General features: G+C 34.8%; 1 protein-coding gene across 3 annotated transcripts in view; it reads right to left on the bottom strand.

The window, feature by feature from the left end:
• Nucleotides 1-1,046: 1,046 nt before the first annotated feature.
• The window catches only part of LOC144450471 (trafficking kinesin-binding protein 1-like), a 60,543-nt gene continuing 37,002 nt past the window's right edge, over nucleotides 1,047-24,587 (bottom strand). For 2 of the 3 annotated variants that reach the window (XM_078141087.1, XM_078141085.1), the window contains exons 2-14: nucleotides 16,701-16,777; nucleotides 16,056-16,172; nucleotides 14,776-14,882; nucleotides 13,799-13,977; nucleotides 13,247-13,377; nucleotides 12,656-12,730; nucleotides 12,255-12,386; nucleotides 11,727-11,806; nucleotides 11,054-11,254; nucleotides 10,230-10,513; nucleotides 9,382-9,540; nucleotides 6,883-6,988; nucleotides 1,047-6,260 (exon numbers count right to left, since the gene is read on the bottom strand). In XM_078141087.1, the coding sequence (XP_077997213.1) occupies nucleotides 5,627-6,260; nucleotides 6,883-6,988; nucleotides 9,382-9,540; nucleotides 10,230-10,513; nucleotides 11,054-11,254; nucleotides 11,727-11,806; nucleotides 12,255-12,386; nucleotides 12,656-12,730; nucleotides 13,247-13,377; nucleotides 13,799-13,977; nucleotides 14,776-14,882; nucleotides 16,056-16,172; nucleotides 16,701-16,777 (2,282 nt within the window). In that variant the 3' untranslated portion in view covers nucleotides 1,047-5,626. Of the gene's footprint in view, nucleotides 6,261-6,882; nucleotides 6,989-8,421; nucleotides 8,455-9,381; nucleotides 9,541-10,229; nucleotides 10,514-11,053; nucleotides 11,255-11,726; nucleotides 11,807-12,254; nucleotides 12,387-12,655; nucleotides 12,731-13,246; nucleotides 13,378-13,798; nucleotides 13,978-14,775; nucleotides 14,883-16,055; nucleotides 16,173-16,700; nucleotides 16,778-24,587 lie in introns of all 3 variants that reach the window. The other variant, XM_078141086.1, reaches the window with a different exon arrangement.

Here is a 24,587-nt window from a genome sequence, read left to right as displayed (position 1 = left end):
AAAAACCAATGAAATCACGTCTTTGATGATACGGAACACTTGTTGCAAGAGCGTGACGGCATAACAGGCACATCATCACAAACGGAAGCAGCTGTTACATGTAGCGACAGAGAGAGGATTATATCAAATTTGCATCAGTGTGGTATATTTAAGCTTAGTTAAGAACACAGTTCATAAATTACGTGATCTTCAGTAGGCATATTGAATATGTAGTGTATTGCTGTTTTGAATTGTTAAGTAATATATAGTCAACGAGTTCGGGAAGGTTAGCCTACGAGTTTTTGGCACATAACCCTACCGAACGAGTTGTCTATCGTACTTATACTACGGCGTGATTGGCTTCTGGATTTTGATATAAATTAGGTGGACGGTGAATAGTCTGAAATGTAATCAAGATGATGGAAAAAGAACTTTTACGTTATAAATCGATATTCGGCGACGGGAGAGAGAGAGAGAGAGAGAGAGAGAGAGAGAGAGAGAGAGAGAGAGAGAGAGAGAGAGAGAGAGACGAATGGCTGCTGTTAACATGTTGATTGCAATCCGACGTGCGCCCTCAACGTCTGATTGAGCATTGCTTTCTTTTCTATCTTAGGTGTTCGTGATGAGAGACCATTTGGTGATTCACAGTGATAGAGGGACTGTGGCGATTCCTTCACTTCACATTTTCCCATTTTTGCTTTTCCAGTACGTAATTGCAAGTGTACTGTGATTTGAATGTATTTTTTTCTCTCTAAATAAAGTTTAATTGAACATTTGTCTTTGGTGATACTTGAATGAATAGAATATAACTATATAATTCACTATCACAAGGTAGCAGCTAATTTAGTATTCCTCTTTTTGGACTTTGTCTCTTGCTGAAAACACCTCGAAATTGTGGCTGAAAGTAAAGTAACATTTTGTAGAAGTATATGAGAAAGAGCTGCAATGGATGTTGAGAAACAGACTACGGTACAAACTTCCTTGGGAGGACAGGGGAGGATGGAATGGGGTTGTGGAGGGTAATGGAGAGAGAGGAAGAAGAAAACACAAACAAACATATCTCATAAGCATTTCCTTGTTTATTGGCTTGGTGTCCCACATTTTTCAGAAATTAGTTGTTATTACAAAGTTCAAAGGTGACAGACAGCACCATACAAGTGGAGCAGACATAGGTACAATTTGAATCCAGGTTTAGGCCTAATAATATAACAATAGCGAAAAATGGAAATACATCGGTTTAAAGGTACACACCTCCAGCACTTTTTGGTTTTACGTTTTTGCTGTAATTGTTTGTGTGAAAGACTACTTGCTGATATAATATCATTTAAAACAACGAGGTATGGTTTGTAATGACTGATTAGTCACAAGTTATTCATACAATGTTGAGAAATGACTTGATGTATTCTATTAGGTCACACAGAGCTAGTCATTTACTGATGATTTTTTCAGAAGTACCTGCATAATTCTCCTCTGTAATCATCATTATGATTTGATGACATCATTTTTTCACTCTAAGAAATTACCTAATCACGTTTCTTTGTACTCTAAAACATTGTCTCATGACAATTTTTCATTGATAACAAAATGTCACGTGACATAATTTTTTTCACTCTAAAATATGACATCATGACATACTTTCATTTTTCTAAAAAATACACGTCTGACAATTTTTACCCTTTAAAAATGTATCATAACGTAATGAATTTACTCTACAAATATTACGTCATCAAACACTTTACTCATAATTATGAATGAGAGTTGAATTATGCTGGTAACCAGCATTATAAACAAAAGTTTTTTAAAAGTAAAATAATAACAAAATAAAACAAAATAACGAAACAAGTAATGTAATAAAATAATATATCAGTAATGTAAATAGCTTTTCACACAAAACTAAAATGCAAAAAAAAGGCGTAGATTTCTTGACTGTGGCCCTTTAATGTTTGACATTTTAATTTAGCTTGCAGCTGAAGGCTGTACTTTTTTTTTGTTTGAGGACAAAATTTTGAGCTTTTAGACTCTGCAAAATGCACAAATACACACGCACATCTATATATAACCTCTAATATTTACACAATTTGTGCATTCAGCGACAACTTTTGAGCTGAAAATGTCAAATCACACTTTTAAAAATTTGGTGATTTCTGATTTCCTTGGGAATGGGAACTTGATTAATAAAAACAGGGAATATTGCATTCAAAATATTAGGCTAAGAATATGCATACATGAACATTGATTTTCGGTTTACTCTTAAAACACAGAAACCGTACGGATTCTTGAAGCAGCATAACACATATTTCACATAAAATTTAAAGCAAAGGATGTAAAAGAAACTTTGGTGCAAGCAGCTCAAATTATATACAATTTATACATGCAGAAATTTTTTCTTTTTACAAAATTTATAAACTTAGACCCATTGTGGTGTCATTTGTAGACTATGCATATATATTACTTTATCTGCCCAATCAGATATCTGATCTGTGGTCACCTGATAGTTATGCAAATGTCTGCAAGTCACATGACTAAGAGCACTCTGCTGATTGGTCTATATGCTTGATCTTGACAACAGTAAGCTGACTACATCTGCTGTTGATGTTATTTTTCCTGAATATGAAATTTCTATCTTTCTCTGCCCGTAACTCTAGATACAGACTACTTTCAGCTTGCCACCCCTGCATCTACAAAGTAGTTTGAACCTTGTTTAGGATTATTCCATTTTGAAATGAATTGGGGGTGAGCTGCACTGTGGCATCCCAGTCTTCGGCACACTTTATAACAAATTTTCAATAAAATGTTTCATTTTCTAATGTTCTCACCTTTGTTACATCTAAATCATAAACCTAGCTGAGACATAATTTAACATTTCTATCTACAAATAACTATTCCTATCACTTATTCATGACCTAGACATGAACAAGACTCCGTCTGATTGGTAAAATTCATAGAAATATGTATCACATGACTATGAATGGACAAATCAGAAACAATCTTGTCAGTCAATCTGGCACATCTATAAGACTTCTTCTGATTGGTTAAATTCATAGAAATATATATCACATGACTATGAATGGACAAATCAGAAAGAATCTTGCAAATCTATTGGTTTTTATCATGGCAGTAGTTCCTCTCCCAAAAAAGTCTTTTTACTATTTTCCATAATAAACGTATTTTGCCTAAAACCTATTTAAAGGGGTAAAGTTTGTAAATTCACTTGTTTTTCATAAATGTTTCAAATGGAATAAACTTATTTTAAATGATATGAAACTTGATATTGGCCGAGTGAAAATCACCATGTCAACAAAATCTGGCCACTGTCAATGTTGCTTGATTCGAACCACTTGGGTCAGGTAGCGTTATATATGTTGACTTCCCTATTTTTCGAACATACAACGTTTCTGGCACCAATGGTTTAACTTCAAAAATACAAATGATCCCAATTTTGAAAGACATCCATAAATAATTGTAGTAATTTTACATATCAAGAAACATATATTCCTTCCAAATTTCAGACATTCTGTAAAATACATTCTGATATGAGTTTGTAACTTTTGGTGGGAAGAAACATTTGGTTACCTTAGTTACAGTATGATGTGCAGTGTTCTCCTTAGAATTTGCATACAATTTCAGTTAATTTGCATAAATTTCAGTCGTACCAAGAAATCTGCATAAAATTTCAGACATAAGTGTGAAATTTGCATAAAATGTCAGTCTTATGAATGAAATTTGCATAAAATTTCAGTTTACAAATGAAATATGCATAACATACCAAAAGATTTTTTTGTAAATATGTTTAAGTTTGCTTTGATTATAATAAGGAATGAACCTCTCTCCACTCTTATGGTCTAAGGAGAACACCAACATATACGAAGATTGCACTGGATTTCTTTTGTATGAAATTTTTACAAAAAATTGCTCTAAAAACCCTGTTTTTGTCATCAGTTATGAATTGATAAATATTTGTCATGCAAAAGTACATTGTTTTTCTTTTCACAAGACTGAAGATAACTGACTTGAACTTTTCAAAATAAAGTGAAAATCTGGAACTTTCTAAAAAATTGACAAATTTTTGTGGCGGGAAAGTTTATTTGCATAACATCCACTGCAAACTATTTTCAGTCTTACGTTAAAGTTATGCAAACTTTTCCTTCTACAAAAAATGTTCATCCAAAGACATAAAAAATTCAAGATTTTCAATAAACTTATCATCAATAAACTCGCAATTACCGAAATTAAATAACTAAATTTTTTCTTGTTAAAAAGTGACCCATTTCAGACAGATTCTTTGATATATTCTCAGAAAATTCGAAGCACACAAACGGATACGAAATGCAGCAAATCATAGACAATTCTGTAAATCTTTTTTGCACACAAACACAAACAGCTTTCCCTGTACGTTATTAACTTGTGTAAAAGAGATTTCTGAGACTAAAGAATTTTGGACGAAAGTGGTTAAAAAAGGAAAGTAAGCTATGCACGAAGCTGTGAAAACAACTTGTAAAGCAAAACCTAGGAAGGGAAAGCATTGTTTATACAAAACTAGTACGATTGCACATATAGCTTTGGCACATGGATGCGAAAAAAAGGAAAGAAAATATATCAAGCTTAACATAAAGCACAAGTATTGCAACTCTTCAGTTCTGGTTGCTTCGATCTGGTCAACAATGTACCAGCAGTTCACCATCCTTTTGATATATTCCTTCACATTTCCATCTAGAGACCAAAAAAATCAACTCTGACGTTATAACGACATTGTATTTTACTTGGTATGTCTGTCAGTGCATGCCAAGTATTATGCAATATTTTTAACATCAGAACTGATTTTTTTACATATCACTTGTCTGCCCCATCTTAAGATCTTTCAAATGCTCGGTACAAATAAACTATTGTCTAGATAGAAGCAATTTGGGAATTAAGAGTGACAATGGTTGTATTTTTGACTTCGTAGTTTTCAGAAAAAGATCCCTAAACAAGATTTTGCCAATTTTGCTGCAATTTGTAAGTATCTTTAGGACAGTACTTTCATTTGTAATATCAAAGCAACACATTTTGAGTTGTGTTTTTGCAATTTTGGTTTCAATATTTGTTAATCTTTAAATTTATCAAACACAATATTTCACCTTACATCCCCCCCATGTTTTGGTATGTTCTTTAGTTTCTGTTGCCAGGTTATCCCATTGTGTTAAGTAACAGGGGTGGCAAGATTGCAGCAAATTTGTTTATTTTTTTCATTCATGCAATCATGAGACAGTCAAAGACAGAGCATGCCGAAATTTGTTGTGTTTCTGAAAAAGTAATCTTTCAAATGCAGTACTTTTTAGCGCTTTATCAAAAGCAGGAATAGCAGACGTGTTCCAGGAGTTACTGAGTAATGTTTTTGTCTATAATTTGCATGTTAGCGTGGGTGCGCTACTCAGCAGCATTTTACTCTCTAGTTCTCACAATGCTAAGAGAGTTTAGGACTGTTTAAAACAGCCAAATGTCAACATTGTTTTTGGGTCAAAACCCAATCAATATAGTCAAGTCCAGTAGTCTTTCATAAAAAACAAACAGTAGAACTCATTCCAACTGCACTGTGTCCCCCACATCCAACAAATAATAGACTGTTCCATCCAGTATTCAAATGGGTGCAACTATTATTTATAGGTAGTTACAAGATTGGTCCACCTTTCCTTATTGATCGCAAGGCAGCAAGATTTCCAGACAAGACTGCCATGGGTCCGCTGATTGCGTGTGTACTACTAGATGTAGTCGTGCTATCATCCCTCTTGAGTAATGGATTTGTGGATACCGAGGACGTCACTTGCGTGCTCATTGTCGAGTGCGTCATCATTGTATGCGACATACCCATACCTTTGATTTTGTCCACAAGACTGAACTTTGGCGGTCCAATACTTGACGTCGTCATCATTATAGGTGCACCTAAACTTGATGAAGACGTACCAGTAACTGCGCCTATCCTTGGCATAGATGTACCTGTGCTTATCCTTGGCGCAGACATGATAACATTGCGTTGGATGATTCCACTTGTCCCGGGGGTGGTGGTTGGGGGTGGCAGAAGGGGTGCTACTCTTGGTGTATGTATCAATGTCTTTTCTTTGTCAGTTTTTTCTGACTCACTTTCTGATGTTTGAGGAGGTGTTATTGAGGAGATGCCCCTCTCTTTTAACAGTCTTGCGAGGGGCAAAGTTGTACTGAAGGTTGTTGTAGCCTTTTCTTTCTCTTTTACCGGAGAATCTAACTTGGGCGGGAGTAACTTTAGAACACTTGGTTTTGGTCCAGCACTGTGTGGAGGAAAGAGAAATCAAACAATCAATTCTATAATATGCTTTTCTGACAGGAAAAAAATTTCGAAGCATTTTAACAACAACTTCTGACAACATTATAATGACAACGGAGAATATTTTGTTCAAGGTTCCAAGAGTCATTAGGAAAGTACAATATAGTTACTTTGGAACGGTAATTGGAAACAAATGCAAAAGCGTGCACAATTTAAAATACCTCATACTCGAAAATACGAAATGTTCTACACAACTCAAAACTTACTGAAAATTTACTTTTGATTCAAGGAGCCATCTGTCAATTAACCCCTACTCTCCCGAGGGTGCCCTTTTCATTTGTTTGAGTCTATTTATTTGTGCACGTTGTAAATTTGCAGGGCTCTAAACTTATGGAAAGTTTACTTTGATTCAAGGGCGCCCTCTATCAATGAGCCTAACCCCAAGAGGGTGCCCTTTTTTATCTTTTTAGATCTATTCATTTGTGCAAATTTTCTCCCTGACTCCAAACTCATTGGGAGTTTATTTTTGATTCTGGGGCACCCTCTGTATTAATGAAGCTCATCCTCTCAAGAGGGTGCCCTCTCCATCTCTTTAGGTCTCTCTGAACACAAATAGCAGTACTGACCTTGAAGTAACTTGAGTGTTGTCATCTAGGTGTAATATTTTACTATTTGTAAAAGTTAAAGTTGTATTGGTGTTCTCATATTTACTGGGTGCTGAAAACGGTTGACCTGTAAGGTAACAAAAATGGGAAAGATTATCAGCTTCAGGGTAGAATGTGCCCCGAGGACCACTTTCCCTGAAAAATCAAAATTATTTCAATCTCCCAAACTTTGCCACAAGAAAGCTTGTTCTTTAGTCCTTCTTGAAATAATAACAGAAGTTTCCATTTTGTTTTGAAGTTGAAATTGACAAAGGCAGGTGGGTGGATGGGTCACTGTACAGGAGTGGCGGGTGGGGGGGGGGGGGTGCTTTTTTTATTGTAGCACTGTTGTTCATGGAGTTCTAAGTATATCTTGAGCAAATTGCAATTACAAGATAATTAGAATACAAATTATATTATCGCATTATCACATGCATATTAAACTTAAATAACATAATACTCAAATTAGACATTTGCATGTGCAACTCTGCAACTAGTGTGTTAATAAAGTTACAGAGGGAACACTGTTATCCACTTTTTTCTCTTCTCAGTTAAGATTAACAATCTAGAGAAGTGAAACGATGAAATAAAAGACATGCTGTTGATGTTGAGACTCATTCTCTTGATTTGACATAAAAAGTCGAAAGAGTGTAACATGCTGAATTATCAGTATTATGTATTCATGTATTACCATTATGTTATTATGTATTCATGTAACTATTATGTTATTATGTATTCATGTAACTATTATGTTATTATGTATTCATGTAACTATTATGTTATTATGTATTCATGTAACTATTATGTTATTATGTATTCATGTAACTATTATGTTATTATGTATTCATGTAACTATTATGTTATTATGTATTCATGTAACTATTATGTTATTATGCGGTCATGTAAATTTGTCGGTGTTGAACCCAAAAATGCACATTTCTCCTACAAATCATTACAAAAGAAAACATGCATTCAAATCAATTCTTACACCCAAATCCACTCCTTACAGAAACGACAATAAAAAAACCCACAACCATAAAATATAACTTAATTATATCAAATAAAACAACCACCGATATTCAAACTGCAACAGTTTCATCAGTACAAAATATAAATGCAAATTTTTGACTCAAATATGGAAAATACCACAATCGCCATATTGCTCAAATTCAAAACATTCATTATGATGGCAAATGGCACAAGATGCAAAATGGAATGAGGAGGATGGCATTCAATATCACACACAGGAGGCATTATTACACACACCATCCACAATAGAGGGAGGTGTTCATACTGGCATGTGTCACAGAGGGCGCTGTTCAAGATATATGCCATAGAGGGCGCTGTTCAAAATGATACTCAGGCCATCTCAGGCTGTCAAAAGACAGACAGGCAGTCCACAATGACATATCCGGATCCGTGAGGGCTGGCCAAGATGAAATTAATCACAGACAATGCACTCTTCACTTTTATGATCAGATACGTAAATTGCAAGCAAAGACCGACACCATACTTACTCACATTGTGTTCTACGCAGGCGACGGCGTCTCCTCCCTGCACACAAAGAGCACAGCCGCAATGGAATGGAATGGGAATGCATATGATGTTTGGTCCAATTGACCAAGTGAGTGTGTGTATACCATGATGACATGTATGTGAGATGTAGCGACAGAAAACACCATCCCAAAACTGTATATACATAGAGCTCTATGAAGAACAGTCACACCATGAACCCAAAAGAACACAACAGCTGTCCTCAGTACAAAACCACGACACAACTTTGAACAACTCACCAAGTTTAGAAGAAAACGCTTTTAGCCTTTCTGAGACTAAACTCCCCTGAAAGACCAGAATTAAAAGTCTGACTAACACAGAACAAGGAGGAATGGTTTGCACCCAAAGAAAGAATACAGAACCAAACTTCATTTCACTTTAAGAATGGTACATACGTATGGATACAACAGTTGGACAGAAGAGACCCATATATCCCATAATTACACCAAGGAAGACCTGTGTGACAGTAAGTTCTCATATACAAATAACATGTATATTTCAAAAGAGGCAATAGTAAATATTGACTTCTCGTGCACCTATTATTGTAGACACTGCAAATAGTATGGATGGGCAATAAACTTTGATATTGAATTCTTCACACAAGGTCAATATCTTTTGAAGTGCTAACTCCATGAGTTAATTTGGAAGTCAACAGTACTGACATGATGACTCCATAACTTAACTTGGAGGTCAATAATACTGACTCCATAACTTAACTTGGAGGTCAATAATACTGACTCCATAACGTAACTTGGAGGTCAATAACACTAACTCCATAACTTAACTTGGAGGTCAATAATACTGACTCCATAACTTAACTTGGAGGTCAATAACACTAACTCCATAACTTAACTTGGAGGTCAATAACACTAACTCCATGGGTCAATAACTTAACTTGGAGGTCAATAATATTTTGATATAACTTACTTGTTACATTGCCATCATCTTCCACATCATCTAATGAAAATATCTCTTCTTCGTGTTCTAAAGTTCTGTATCCCTTCACATAGACACCAGGTCTGGTGTCTAACATACTTGCCATGTCTGGCGTGGCTAGTCTTTGCCAATGGTGCAAAGTCATCGAACCTGATGAAGGACAAAAATACACAAGATTAGGATATGGGATGAAGACAAGAAGGTATAGGTCTCTATCCAAGTTCCCCTAGTTATTTGACACTGTTTTTATTGACGTTGGTAGTAGGTAAAATCTTCTAAAGTTTCCCAGACATTTTAAAACCAGCCTAAAAATTCCCAGGTAGGGTTAAGTAGATATAATGTACCAGGGTTCCTCAGTCATTTGACTAAGGTCCATACCATTACCAGTGTTTTTGTTAAGGGTGGCATTAAGTTGGTAACAATCTACCCGAGTTCCCTAGTCATTTTACCAGGCTTTCCTACCAGTGTTTTTGCTAAGGGTGGTACATACTAGGTAAAATCTACCTTATTTCCCTGATCATTTTACTAAGGTCCAAATCAGTGTTTTTGTTAATGGCAGTAAGAAGGTAATAGCTAGATTTACCTGAGATCCTTTCATTTTACCAGGGGGTGAGGGGTGGGGGTTCCCTACCAGTGTTTTTGTTAAGGATAATAAGGGGATAAAATCTACCAGAGTTCCCAAGGCATTTTATCAGTGTTCCCCATCAAAATTATGCTAACAAGGTATGGTTAGCTATAAAAAATTTTCCAGATTTCCTTCCTTCTCACACTATGGTTACCAAGTTAGCAAGAACCATATTTTATTTCAAAATAAAAACTAAAACTTTAAAATATCTCACCTTCCATAGGTTTCACAATTTGAAGTTTTTCTGGTAGATAAGATCGTATCCCTAGAGAATGTAGAGATGTACTAGAGAATCCAGAGATATCAGAGAAGCTACCAGTCGACATAATACTCTCTGGCGACCTGCCAAGAGGTGTTGTGTTCCCTGAATTATCGTGGTTCGTTTCAACGTACTTCCTTTCGAACTCGCGGTTTTGTCTTCTCAAGGAGAGTCGTCGGAGTGCAAGCTCCAAGTCGTTTGAACCTGGAATTCCTGGACGACCAAGAAAACGTGTTGAACTGAAACGGAAAAGTTTGAAAAAGTTAAAGATGACATGAAGTTCAAAATTTTATTTAATGTTTAAAGTTCAATTTCACCCCATGTCTGGATTTTATTTAGTCTAGAACTATCTATGTATGATCACTCTCTCTCTCTCTCCACGTATAGACAAATTCTACCAAAAACCTAGCCAAATCTCCTGCTGGGGTAAGGATGAATAGCGCATGTGTATGTGTTCTATAGGGTTCTTTTTGGTGCACATGACTTTTAGAACTTTCCTCGCATATTTTACCACTTATAAGAACTTGCTGTGTGCCGTTCTACTCCGTAACATTTAGATATACAGTCAGGTGATGACCTACTATATATCTTGCCTTTATCCTATGAGGAAGAATATTGATTCGAAATGTCAGGATTGAATTTATTCATCAGGACTGTTCTACTCATTACTTTTGTACTTCAATAGCACATGTCAGTTGTTCTCCCCACCCCCCATCCCCCAGCACTGTTTGCCATGATCTACCAATATATATCAATGAAATGATGACATCATTCTTTACCTTCCAGCTTCACTGCTTTCCCCGTCTCCATGGTAATGATCACTAAGGGGTGTGTTTCTGTCTGAAGGTGCTATAGAACTACAGGGTGATGTTCTTCTACTTGTGTAGGTAGAAGGCATACTAGAGCCAGGAATGCTAAGAAGACCAGCTCTTGTCTTGTGAGCTACTTTCACTGTCTTCATAATATTCTTATTGCGTTCCCTGTAAACGAAAATATTTTGTTAAATTTAGTTCAAGATTTACCTTTTATAATAATATAATAATAATGTTACTATTGTTAGTTTTTATACAACGCTTTCTCACTCTGGGCTCAAAGCGCTTTACAATTATTACCCCTGGCGCGGACCTACAGCAGCACAATGGCCCTTTATACTTCCTCAACTCACTGGGTAGCATATGTTCCATTGCAGCCTTTATAAGCACATATGATTAAAGCATTCACATTGCAACCTCTACCCTACCAGGTCCCCAATTATACAGCTGGGTGAACTGAGGCACAGTCTTGGCTCAAATCTTGCCAAAGGACTTTAGCCACTCGGAAACAATCGGCAGTGATGAGGCTTGAACCTGCAACATGCAGATTCCAAACTGGCCACTGATCAATGACAAATTTGGTCACTGTAGATTTTTGTCTAATCTTGGAAAAAAAATTTAAAATGTCAAGTTTTCTTACGTGTTTTCCTTGGGAGAATATCCCTCAGCTTGCATCAAACTGTGTTTGACTGTGCTCTCTATTTCAGATGCCAGGGAGTCCTACAAGTCAAATTATTGAGAAGATAAGTGGTCATAAAGTGATAAACACAAATTGTTACACATAGTGAAACTTGTTCAAATGCAGTGGTTGAAAGTAGAAAATTAACTGCATGAACTTTTTTGTTGAAATTAATCAAAAGAATATCTATGCTAGTAAAGACTATACTAAAACGCATTTTGGCCAATGAAATGAGTTGACACAGCAGCCACATTTTCATCTGATAAGTCATGTACTGTGTTGTATGTACGCTGTTGATTGGCTGATATACACTGTTTACAAATCTGCAGGAAATATTTTCATATCATCAGCTAATCTTAGTACAATGTATCTTGTTTAAGAAAGAGCTAACCATTCATATCTTAAAAGCACCCAAAGAAGATTTTCAGTAATTCTTTCCATAAAAAGGAACATACTTGAAGTAAAGGTAATTATGGAAAATGTCCATACCTGGGGAAAGGCAGATAGTGGTGTATAGGGCATTGTAGCACCCATACTGGGACGTTTGGCGGATTTGGCCGTCTCTTGGTATTCACGGACCATAGCCATACACTCGTCATACTTCTCTTTGAGTTCCGACAGCTGCAACAGATCACAAGACTTTATTAAATTTGAACCGTTTTACTAGTTTTGAATCATAGTCTTTGAAAAATCCCACTGGGTAGCAAAAGACTTTGTGATATACTGACAACATTTACTCTATTGGGACATAGAGATGTCTTGAAAATCAGTAACTGTTTATGAAGTCGTAGTTTTTGTCAAAATCGGATGGATACTTCTTAATAATATGCTTGATATTATTATCTTTCACACCATTTTATAATAAATTTGAGATTTTACAAAACACTCACCTCAGCCGTGAGCTCATGTTGAGCTTCTTTACCCGCTGTCAACTCTTGGTGAAGCTCATCGTTCTCAAAAGTTAACTATAAATAACAACGACAACAACAAAATTTTGATTAAATTAAACTTGGCTTAAAATCTTTGGAGATAGTATGATCAACACCATTAAACTGGTGATATGGATGAGGATTGGATTTTTAATTTATAAAAAATTTGTATCATGGCTTCCTACTTGACAAATCAAAGTGAAACAACATTGACAAAGTCTGTGTTTGTATCTTAATACATAGCAAAAGGATGAAAAAATGTATAAAATGTTTGTTATTCTACGTACAATAACAAACATTTTACATATTTATTAAGCTTTGGAATTTATTGAGTTACAAACAAGGACTTGGCATATGTTGTTCACATTGATTTTTCAAGTCAGAAACCATGATAAAATTGTTTTATAAATTAAAAATCCAAAATAAATACCCAATAAATAAATAAATAAATAAATATCTCATCCATATGGCCGCTTTAAAATCATTGGAGAAAATACGAGCAATGAACCTTTAAAGCGTTTCACACTCAGAAGAACTCAATAAGTTTCCTACCTTTTTAACTTTTTGTTGTAAATCAACAATTTGTGCAAGAAGGCTTGTGATTTCTTCTTGCTGTCTTTGATTATCTTCAAGTTTCTTGATAAGTTCATCTTTTAAGATTTCAACTGTGGTGTTCACCTCACCTGTAAAAAGTGAATAACGTTCGTATTTTGAGCTTTTTGTTCTTCCTCCGTTTTTTAACACAGATAGATAAATTAGTTAACAGTTAGCTTCCTTAACGCTCAAGATCATAAATTTCATTCTTTCTACCATTGGTGCTTCGTCGTCACATGGTCGTCACATGACATCTTGGACATTAATGGGCATGTGATTATCACATGACAAAGTATTCCTGGCTTTCCATGGTCACATGACACCCACATGACAACTTGCCCTTATATGATTGGCTTGTCAGTCACATGACCATCATACAAAATGGCTTTTTCTTTCACATGATACATGACAAAACTCTTCAATGACAGGTCTTCCATGGTCATGTTAACTCACATGGACCATTTTCTGTAACAACTCAACTTAATTTTACAGTTTTTCTTCAAAACTCACCAAGTTGTTTGACACAATCATGTACCAATTGAGTTTCTTTCTCTTCGTAATTAGACGTATCTGTTTTCAGTTGCGTTGATTCCAGTCGTAACTGTAAATTTTCTTCTTCTAAATAGTTAATTTTCTTTTGCAGTGTCCCAACATTGAATGGTGACCCTCTGAAGGAGCCTGATCGATCTCTGTGAAGTGGTCAATGTAAAAATATGTATCAATAATATTCCTGAATGGATTTCCATTGACAGAAAAAAAAAACATGTGAGAAGTGAATGCTGGCACCCTTCATCCCCACCCCCACCCCCCTGCATACACATCCATTCATTTACAAACACAGTATGCTCATGATTATCTTAACTCTACCTGTGATTTTACTAATTTAGGCCATGAGCACTGTATTATAAACATATACACATACATACATATGTACGTACATATGTATGCACGCACGTACACATGCATGCATGCATGCATACATCCATACATACATACATACATACATACATACATACACACATACATACATACATACACACATACATACATACATACATATAGACTGTCGACAGTCGCTTGCGCCTTTTTTTCCCTGCGTTTTATCTAAACTTAAGTCGTTGCTGCGCTCCGATCTGGCGCAATACTACTATAATCGCATACTGATATCAAGGGCTGAAGGCCCGAGCTCGGGCCAAAGGCCCTCGATCACTTGGGCCTTCGGCCCTCGATATCAGTATGCGATAATCATTATAGAAGTGTTGCGCCAGATCGGAGTTTAGATAAGACATAGGTAAAAAAGGCGTGAGCGACTGTCGACAGTCTAACATACATACATACACACACACACATACATACATACATACATATACACACATACAAACCACACACACATACAAACCACCACCCCCCACACACACACACACCTAGTCCCTAAATATTTGGTATCAAAGCAAGTTCATACCAAATCAGACATGATAAAAACTTACCCCAATGATGATATGCTTTCATCTTCTGATTCACTGTAATCTACTTCATTTGTATAAATCTGCAACAGATCGGTTTTCATTTGAATCTCGTGTGACAGCTGGGCATTCTGGGAAAACAAAAAGGTCAGTGACATCAATCATTATTACCCAGTATCATTTATATTTACTAAAACCACTGACAGGGTGTAAAAAAAAAAGACAGAAGAGAAACAAGGCCACAGCAATTAATTTCCATGGCCACAAAGAAGCACTCTACTGCACAAACCTCTACTAAAGTAGTCACATGTGTCATATACAGTGAATTGTCTAGTATGCCCACGCCTGGTACAAGATTGATGGTGACTACATACAAAGTCATCAATGTCAGCTTGGTTGGCTATGTTCACGGTCAGTTTATAGGAGCCAGGACTAATTTGGTGTTCGAGTTTTGATAAGTTACTGCCACTAATTACATTGTATGTCTTTGCATGAACCTTGTCTCATTCCTGCTTACCACAAACAAGCAAATGCATCGCTGTTTTTTCATGAGTTGTACCACCAGTATACACATATGAAAATTTCATATGTGTATACTGGTGGTACAACTCATGAAAATTTCATTGAAATGGTTAAATTTGAAAATTTTTGTTATTGGGGTATCCAAAGTAAAACAGTGTCATTTGTTATCATATCTGAATTCCTGGTAAGAGTTCTACCTTAGTCAAACGTGAGTCAATAATATTTAGAAATCAAAACGACATGCGTACATATCAATAAGAAACAAACGTAACCACCAAATCCCATAAAATTATCTACAATGTCTCTTTAAGTATTCAGACATCCCGAGAGTTATTTACAGAATTTACAGTCTCAAACTTTAATGTTAGGCCCTCTTTACGACTACTTTTAATGAATTCAACATCTATAAGTTATACAACTTTATGTGCGAAAATGAATTTTTATGGTTTTCTCTTTTTACAGTTGTGGTTTCTAACAACCTACATGACTGTAGAGTCCCTTGAGATCAACCTTGCATTCAAGTGATTTTCACATGACCAACCTTCTGTGTACCAGTCTTTGTCAGCGAAAGTAAGTCTCGCCTGACAACCAATACCAGAAAGTTTAAAAGGTACCAGTAGTTAAAGGACTATGTTTCAAACCCATGTCATAACGTATCTTAATAAGGAGTCATCATTTTTTTTTTGTGGGTCAAAATTTTCTGCCGCTCTGCCTAACAACCAGTTTTTACACCCAGATGTTATTCCTGAAGTGAGCCTTTAACACGCTACAGTTTAACTTACTTTTTCTGTGGCCAAAGTGAGGTGTTCTTCGAGCTGTTCATTTTTCTGTTCGAGGTTTTTATTTCTTTGCAGTAGAGTCTGTCCAATCTTCGCTGCAAGCTCTAAATCTTTCTCTTTCTGTGAGTTTAAAAAAACAGTAAAATATTTATGATTTTTATAAACTTCAAGACATACATACACAGCACTATCCAGGGCACATAAAACCTTGAGTAGCCTAATGGACCTTGGTGTCTCAACCAACCATTCTGCTTGTATGCTGTCTCCATGGAAACAATTTCTGAATTTATAAAAGCGACCATCTGATACAAAATGTGCAGCAATTTGTGAATTTTATCTTTGTGGCACTATTTTCTATACCATAGTACAGGTGAAATATTCACATTCATCTTGATGTATTTTTTTTTTGTGTATTTTCCATTGTTCATGATACAGAATTAAACACTAAGAACGTATGAAGTATACTATGTCTCGCATACGTTATAATACCAATACAAAATTTGAATTTCTATCCAATTGTTTTATAATTTCTGTCTGAGAGACATATCTCGCAGTCATCTGTGTTCATTATTTGATATTTTTTAGCTAAAATACTGCCATTTTGTTATAAAAATTCAAGTTTTCTGTCAAAAAAGTGTCAAAACTGACCTCTTCCAGAAGTCTTGTCACTGCATCAATGTCATGGTACGTTTTGGTCATCTGGCTTACCCGTTCAGCACATAAAGCTGTGATAAAAAAAAAAACAAGACAAATTTAGATATTTTTTTAAGTGTAAGATTCAACAATAAATTTAAAACAAATTCTGATTACATAAAGTCAAAACTTACAAATACACACAATAGATAAATATAGACCTTTCACAAAATTTCCAAACTTGAAAATGTAAAATATACAATTCTAATTTGCTAAATCTGAAGTATTGGCACATCATATAGCACCAAGGAAAATCTGTTACATGTATTTCTGCCTTTATAAGTAAAATGCAGGTAATAAGTTTTGCACTGTTTGTAGTTGAACTATGTAATGTACTATTTGATCATAAATACATACATACATACATACATACATACATACATACATACATACATACATACATACATACACACACACACACATACATACATACATACATACATACATACATACATACATACATACATACATACCTATATAGACAGACAGACAGACATACATACATGTACATACATACATACATACATACATACATACATACATACATACAAAAAATGTACATACATACATACATACATACACACATACACGTACCGTACACACACACACACACACACACACACACACACACACACACACTTAAATACAAAAAAAAACATCCACACCAATATACAATGTATACACATATCCATATACATATACATATAACATTGACAAACATAGACAAACAACATACATAAAATGCAACAAAAGTGTTTAACAGCTACAAAGCTCAGTACCAAGTCCCTCTTAGAGATATCAGTATTGCTACAAAGGGTTTCACGTCTTCACAACAAAACAAACGCTTTCTCTTTTACATAATTTCTTCTATTTTCAGTAATAGTACTAAACACAATGACAATCAACTTAGGAACATAACTGTTCTAGCAAAACCCAACACAGTAAATTAAACTTGAGAATGAGAGTCCAGAATTCATGTACAAGAAATGTAGTATAAACCAAACAGGACAAAAGAACCAGACAAACAGTATCACACGTCAAGTTGTACTACTAGAAACCACGCCACATCATTCTCAAGACCCTCACCAGTTGTCACCATTTCTTCCTTCTCACCATCGGGAGAATACTTTCCTTTAAACCACTGTTTAGCTCTATAACATGTCCACACATACAACTTTGACTCCAACAGGTTCTTCCTTTTCTCAGCCATGTTGTCCAAAATGTACTACAAACTTAGTCACACCACGAACACAACCCTCAAACGATACAGTCACATTTTCACTCCTCTAAGTTTTTGGAAAGACCTTTAAACGACACCCCTGGAGGTACTATTTTATTTGTTTTGATGTCAGCAATCAATATCTACTAAATTATTGACGACAACAAAACCAAACGTCTGCAAGACTGCTTTCAAAACAATAACAACGCTGCGGAATCCACATGTCAATAAACGTATACACAGACTTCAGATCAATATTTCCTTATTTTACAACATCTATTGTCATCTCAGTCTAATTAAGTGTACTTGGCATTCCAAGCTGTAATTTGCATATGCAAATTGATTCATTCATATTCAAATTACATTACATAAACAGACATTTGTATGTGGCCGGCTTGCTTTGACACTGAATAGGAGACTACTGACTCAGGACTACCAACAAATATGACATTTTAAATATAAAGTTTCGTTCATGTTTTAATTTTTTTAACCCATGAAGACATCAGATGTTGGTGATCCCCATTCTCCCCTCTCTTGGCAATTTTTGACATTTCTAACTACCGGTATACCACAATTGGAATCAACTTTGTTCAGATTTATATAAAGTCTACTGCCATCCATATTATGTGTCATCCTCTGTGTATACCCACCCTCCCCCCCCCCAAAAAAAAAAAAAAAAAAAAAAAAAAAAAAATTCAAATATTCTAAAATGTACACAAAAATAAAATAAAAATAACATATGCATATTCATACCTAAACACAGGGTGAATGTTGTTAGGTAATCCTATGGAACTGTTACAATACTTACACACAAAATATCAAATAGACCAATTGTACATAGGTTATAACATTACCATATATAAAAAGTACATGTAATATACATGTACTATGGAGACGAAAAAGTCTAAAGATTCTATGAATCGACCGAAAAATATTAACACTCAAATTGACTCTACTGGTATGTACAGTCGTGAAATTGACCGATACGTCAACGCAATGACCTAAATTTAACTCTGATGTCAAACTACTGATACATACCGTTTTCTCGCATGTTTGATTACGAGTAGGAGAATGACAGAAAACTGTGAATGTTGATGTATAATTTGTACACCCATGCTGTGAATGTCAGCGCAAGCACATCAGATGACAACAAAATAGGGATTACTTGGATATCATGTCAATATCCTGGGTGTATAACAACACACCTTGTAACACACATGTGTCATGGCACTCCCTCACCTGGACATTGGCGTTGTGGTACAGAGTGGATATGATAAGGACTGTTCAAAGTACAAGTAGGTAGCTATGGGTAGGTATAACGACTTATTGTGTAAGTCCAGGCTTGGTGAGAGAGGTACTATCTGATTTGTTGATAGGAGTAGACAGCCATTTTGTCCTTGAATAATTTCAGTGTCTCCAACTATGTGGTTTGCGACATTTAAATTTAATAAATAAATGTATTATATACTGATGATATACTGGGGTAACTATGGATTTCAAGATAAAACTGTAGATTTATAAATAAAGCTCCCAAGTATTTGTAAAATCATCAATATTTTGAGTACATATTCTTTAACTAGGTGGTCTTGTAACAATAGTACTATTTAAAAGTCAAGTCTGTATGTTTTAGCAACAGTTTTTTCCCACTGCCGTTCAGTCACTGTCATGATAACCTTTTAACTATTGCACAGTTTTAACAGTTTTAACAGTTTTATTCTTGTCGTATGTCACCAGTCTTTGTTTAAAGTGACATCACATTTAAAAAAAAAAATGCATAATGGTAATAAAATATATTATAATTTATTATTACACTATCACAGAATGGTACGGCATTTCTACACACATCTCTCCATATTTCTAAACAACGCTCATAATCAAACTGTCATCTGTACTCCAAGTTTTCATTTTGCGTTGCTAAAACAATCAGCTGCATCATGTACATGCAAATATTATGAATCTTCATTTTGGGTTATATACATGTGATTGACTCTTCTAACTTTTTTAATAATAAATCTACATTTTACCAACAGGTGATACGTGGATTTAAAAAAAAAAAAGAAAATTCATTCATTTTCAAAATACCTAAAAAAAAAATTCCCACCTCGAAATGTATGCCGAGTCAGCAAAACATGATATAAATACAATATATATAAACTTGATATCATGGTCATGGTATGATTCTGTCTGGTAGTTTATTTGAAGACTCCCTATGTCAATACACCAAGATAATGTTATGGAAGAAGTTAAACATCAACTCTAGTGTGAAGTACCTGCTGAGATAACAAAGCCACTCAGTAAATAAATCAGTTGCAAATTAGATAATATATGCTCTAATTTTAGCCTTCCTGTCTACATTTGAAGTAGACATTTATCAGTCTAATTTCTACAAGCTTAAGGGGTCTTTGTTGACAAAATTAAGGACAAGAGATGGATGTAATTTCTACAACCTTAAGGGGTCTTTGTTGACAAAATTTAGGACAAAAGAGATGAATGTAATTTCTACAAGCTTAAGGGGTCTTTGTTGACAACATTTAGGACAAGAGATGGGTGTAATTTCTACAAACTTAAGGTGTCTTTGGTGACAACTTTTAGGACAACAGAGTTAATTTTAGTTAAATAAGCAGTACACGTCATCATGTGTTTTTAGGAAACAGACATTTCAGGGCAGTAATCATTCTTTGAAGCAGAAAGATACCTTATAACAAGTTTTCATGTATATTCTCACAAATCTGTCTAATGAACAGAATTTTACTTAGAGATGGACTTTGCGCAGACATTATTACAATTTTGAGTGTTGGAGAAAAAGTGTTTACAAGTTTATGCGTCAGAATAATACAACCTACATGCACCTGTGGTCTTGACTTGGTATGAATTGGACAAAAATTTCACTTGTGAACATGCACTGTGCATGTTGTGAACTTGTCTAGACAACAACGTATACTCACTAACTACACACAACAAAACTTGCTATTAGCAAGTTATCAACAAATGACTGTTGGTGCATTCCAGGGGTTTAGAATCTCATCTCAGTTTGAGCCAAGTAACTATCTTTCTTTCTCTAAGGGGATCAGACTAAGATTAAGATAAAACCAGAAATGATACTAGCAAATCCTTGTTGAATATCCCAATGATACCTTTATCTTGAATTGCCTAACACCAGTCTGACCTGTGAGGGCGCACTTTGACAGCCATAGTTTCTTGGCAGTTTTCAAATCAAAATTGTAATATTTTTGGTTTAAGGTGGGGGGGGGGGGGGGGGGGGGCAGTTACAGCAGAGTCCAGGTAGTAATAGTCTGGATGCCAACATGGTCTTTTTGTGAGTGGAGGTGTAAATCATAATGATTCCATGCAAGGACTAGACTAAGACAGTTTTAAAACAGTATACCACGACTTTTCAAAAACTTTTTGTCTATTAAAAATTTGATTGATATGAAATCAATACACATGACTAAATTTAGCCTGGATGTTTGATATTCTTATCATAGCTATGAGGTCAAAGGTCATTCAAAGTTATCACTGTCAGCCATGATTAATTATATAATTTTACAGTACAGATAACATTATGAAATTCTTGACATTTTTATAACATATCTACTTTATAGCTGTGATATTTCAATCAAGCTCATGTGACTGGAAATTACACATTTCAAAAAAAAGTTTAAGAGGTTTGCTGACATTTTGGCCTTTCCAACAAGTAACGAGAAGAAAGTTCTCAACTCTCGTAACATTTCAGATACAAAATGGCCGCCATAACAAGCGTTCCAGCTTTGGCAAAAGAATAGATTTTCAAATTTCTTGAATACAAACAAGTTGATGAACATATTACATAGCACTTTCTGATTAGTTTTGCACAGTTAATTACAACTTTCATTTGATAAAATTTAGTTAAATTTTATATTTTCCAGAACATTACCCTCTTTCTTTTTCTTTGATAACAAAAAAAAAATTAGTAATGATTCATATATGTAATAAATAATTTTGTCAAAAGTTCACTCTGGGTTACATTACCCATTTCAAGTTTTGTTTTTTTGTTTTTCTTTGTTAAATTCACTTAAACTTGATCAATTTCACTATTGATCTTAGTCAACACTAACATTCACAATTGTTTGTAAGAAATCTCATAAGGTGTAAAAAAAAAAAAAGTGTGTGGTTGTGATTACATTCAATTTTAGAATAGGTGGGGTAGGTAGATTTTTTATTTTATTTTTTAATTTTTTTTTTTCATATATGTGAGTGTCTAGCTCAGGTAATTATGTTTTCCATATGGTCTCTGTGTTATTGGTTTCTTCTCATCAGATGTACATTGCAGATTGGAAGAACAGTTTTATACTGTCTTTTTTCATTGATTTCAGTTTCCGCGAGCACTATTTCTTGCGAGACTTCACGATTTTCATGATTTTATTTATTTTTCCCTCAAATATGTATAAAAAAAAAAGTTTAGGGTTGGCGTGAAAAACTAGGTGGGGTCAGGTAACCGGAACCAAAAAAAAAAAATTATTTGGCCTAAACACTTTATCTCTGCTCCATTCTCTGTTGGCTGAAAGGTTTCTCATTTTGGCACTTATGTCAGTCACTGATTAACAATATACAAGTTAATGAGTCTCTCAATCTACTCTCTCTACTTGGCAACCCAAATCTATGACCATACCCGTATAGAGTGAAGGAAACCTGACAAAATAATCAACAACCATACCTGCAACAGTTCTAGAGATGGCAAAACTATTTAATGACTGTCTCTATCGTACAACCCAAATATCTGTCATCCATACCCGTATTAAACTGAGTAAAGCCTGACAAATTAGTACATTACGACACTGGTAATCCGGTCTTCAGTTTACTACGATAAACATAAGCTAAATCTAGTGTTCTTCAATATAGTAGATTTACACAAGTGGGTGATAGCTGTTCCTCTGTTGTGTGATTCTAATCACCCTGTGATCAACATACCGTAGTATAAACATTGGAAGTCCCAAAACAGCACTGTAAGTTCTTGTATAACTCTAATAGTTTTCAGAGAGATGCCTCCCTACTGAGACTATAATTAAACCAACATCCATTCAATAGCTTATCATAGTTGTATCAACATGTTGCAACAATAGTTTGAGTTTGTGTCTATCTTAGAAAACCGAAGGCTCAACTACCAGGTAACTGATTTCTGAATTGATAAAAACTACTATTTCCAACTGTGTTGTTATCATTATGCAATGTTACTGTATCACAGTAACATAATAAGTTAGTTGACTGGTTGTTGAAATAGGACATAATATCTAGGACAATCTGTTGATATTAGGTCATCAGGCCATGTAACACTCAAAAGGTAAATTGTGTTTCCTCTAATTTAATTTTTAGTGGACATGCTTTTATGTTTATTTTGACGTGCTACCCTGTACACTGCAATGTTGAGATGCATTGTTAGCTGGTTGTACGGCCATATCACTACGCTGTTGAGGTACATAGTTAGCTGGTCGTACCTCCTAGCCCCTCGTCACTGAGCTGTTGAGATACATTGTTAGCTGGTTGTACCCTCTATCAACGCAAGGGCTAGGAGGTAAGACCATCTAATGATGTATCTTGACATGCAGAGAACAGAATATTCACATGTTGACTGCAAGATTTGACCATTTCAATAAGTGCAATTAGTAAGTTGATAAATGCACAAACAAAAACACTTGCACTTACAAGTTACAATTGGTGCCAAATTTTATGGTATTTTTAAATTTTTAGCAATGGAAAAATTATTCCCTACATGTCATTTCAAAAATAAGCATTTTAGTTTACGTGTTAATGATGTCTAAGATAGAAAATAGATATTTCGTATTTTGTATTTGTTTCCTTTAATTCATCTCTTGGCATTAAATGTCACAAAATCAAAGCCATACAGCAATTTTGAGGCTGACTAAAAGTTCAAAGTTGTGTTAACCGCTTCAATGAACACACACTGTCTGAATCGTGTCCCTGGTACAGTCATTTACATATTCATGACTTCATTCAGGCAATAGCCAGTCATGAACCTTTGTTCTTTTTAGTCTCTCTATTAAATTTTGCTACCGTGTTACTTCCTTTGTTTTTGTTTTTTAGTTTATATTGGAACAACAAATTAGTATATATTTATTTATAACACTAATCTGTTTTTTAGGGTTTGTTATTTTGTTTGTGTTTTTTGTGCTGTTTTAGTTTATATCATTGGAAAAAAACAAATTATTAGTATTCTATAGTTATTAAAAGTGAACAAATTTGCTAAACACCAATTCATTTTCTTTTTACCTGTGTTTTACTTATATTTCAAAGACTGACCCCTCCCAAAATATGCTACCTTACCAACCTCTTTAATTTTATGGTTCGGCTCAACAACACAAGATGTCTATGTGGATCATTCAACCTTACATGCAATGTAGGGATGTTACATTTTGATGGCTATGTGAATTTGAATAAATACAAGAGATATATAGTCTAGATAACCTTGGCCTTCAGTGTTGTAAGAAGAAAGACTACGTTTTGTACGTGCAGGTGTTTAGTGAAAGTATACACGTACATGTTTACCTGTGCTTGACTTGTCATTTTTAACAAAAAAAATTTGCTTTCAATGTAACATTTTGCATCTAAATATTCTGTATGTCATATTT

Source organism: Glandiceps talaboti, chromosome 20 (genome assembly GCF_964340395.1).
Source record: "Glandiceps talaboti chromosome 20, keGlaTala1.1, whole genome shotgun sequence".
Classification (NCBI taxonomy): Eukaryota; Metazoa; Hemichordata; class Enteropneusta; family Spengelidae; genus Glandiceps; species Glandiceps talaboti.
This window is presented reverse-complemented; position numbering and strand designations above follow the sequence as displayed.